This window comes from Olea europaea, unplaced genomic scaffold (genome assembly GCF_002742605.1).
Source record: "Olea europaea var. sylvestris unplaced genomic scaffold, O_europaea_v1 scaffold5869, whole genome shotgun sequence".
Lineage (NCBI taxonomy): Eukaryota > Viridiplantae > Streptophyta > Magnoliopsida > Lamiales > Oleaceae > Olea > Olea europaea.
Window position 1 is genome coordinate 11,212 of NW_019264210.1, and position 1,118 is coordinate 12,329.

Consider the following 1,118-nt stretch of genomic DNA (forward strand, 5'->3'; position numbering starts at 1 on the left):
TTTTTTTTTTTCCAACACGAGACACCAACGCGAGTTACGTGTGACATAAGAAAAAGCCAGATGTCACGAAATTCATCATAAAATACCGAAACCTCTCGTACGTACATGCACGCATTAACTCACAGCTGACGCTAGTATCACGTTTCTCCAAGTTCGATATTTACAGGAACCATTGGAAACGAACATTGTTCCAATTATTCCTGTGATCCAAATCCATGTCTTCCACAAACTGAAAAGAGGTATCCTTTGCCGCCTCTGCCCACATGGAGGAGTCATCAATCTCCGGCAAATTCAAGTCTTTCAGCATTCCTTTCACACTCACGAACTCAATTTCATTTACATTCTGAGAGTTGTTGATCAGAGATGTACCCTCAAATGGATACCCACATCTATAAGCATCTGCGTTGTCATGGAAAATTGGTAGGGGGGCGCATTTTGAAAAGGCAATGACTGGAATATTTTCTTGAATCTGCACATGGCTGATCCCAATATTGGATGAAACAGGGAACTGAGAAATCGGATTCTCTTCATACAAATGAGGCAAGTTCACCTTGGCATCCGGGCCGAAGAGTTTCCGGGCAGCAGCATCGTAAGCCAAAGCAGCCTCATAAGAACTATCATAAGTGCCGAGCCAAACTCGCATACCGCCGTTGGGCTCCCGAATTTCGGCCACCCATTTGCCCCAAGTGCGTTGCCTCACACCTTTGAAGGTGCAGAGGGCATTTTCAGGGCCACCTTTGCCTCTCATGCACCCTTTCCTCGAGCTAGCCTGCAGTGCAGGTTTTCTCACCTTCTGTCCTTCCAATGCCATCATAGATTTCATCATAAAATGACCAGAAAATTTGTGATAAGTGCTTCTGATAACCACATATGAATTGGGAGTCTATATTTATAGGTGAAGATACAGTGGATAGGCTTGATGAATAGAAAAACACACTGTATACGTGTCTCCGGTTAGGAGCCTCCATTGCTACCTGGCAATATAAACTGGTTTATCGTGTCTGTTTTTTCCACTTATTTACACAATGGCCAAGTGAGACAAATAGAGTGGGGGGTACAGCTAACCTAGCTGATTTTCAAGGAGAGAGAACTATATTTATAACTCGTGTGCATTTTGT

The 1,118-nt window shown here is 43.6% G+C and overlaps 1 protein-coding gene across 1 annotated transcript; it reads right to left on the minus strand.

Annotated features, from left to right (window-relative positions):
- Positions 1-164: 164 nt before the first annotated feature.
- On the minus strand, positions 165-811 carry LOC111389407 (putative dehydration-responsive element-binding protein 2H; the record flags this gene model as incomplete). The annotated part of the gene is made up of 1 exon (XM_023014330.1): positions 165-811. A coding segment is annotated over exon 1 (647 nt), but the record flags the coding sequence as incomplete, so codon positions are not given.
- Positions 812-1,118: the final 307 nt, after the last annotated feature.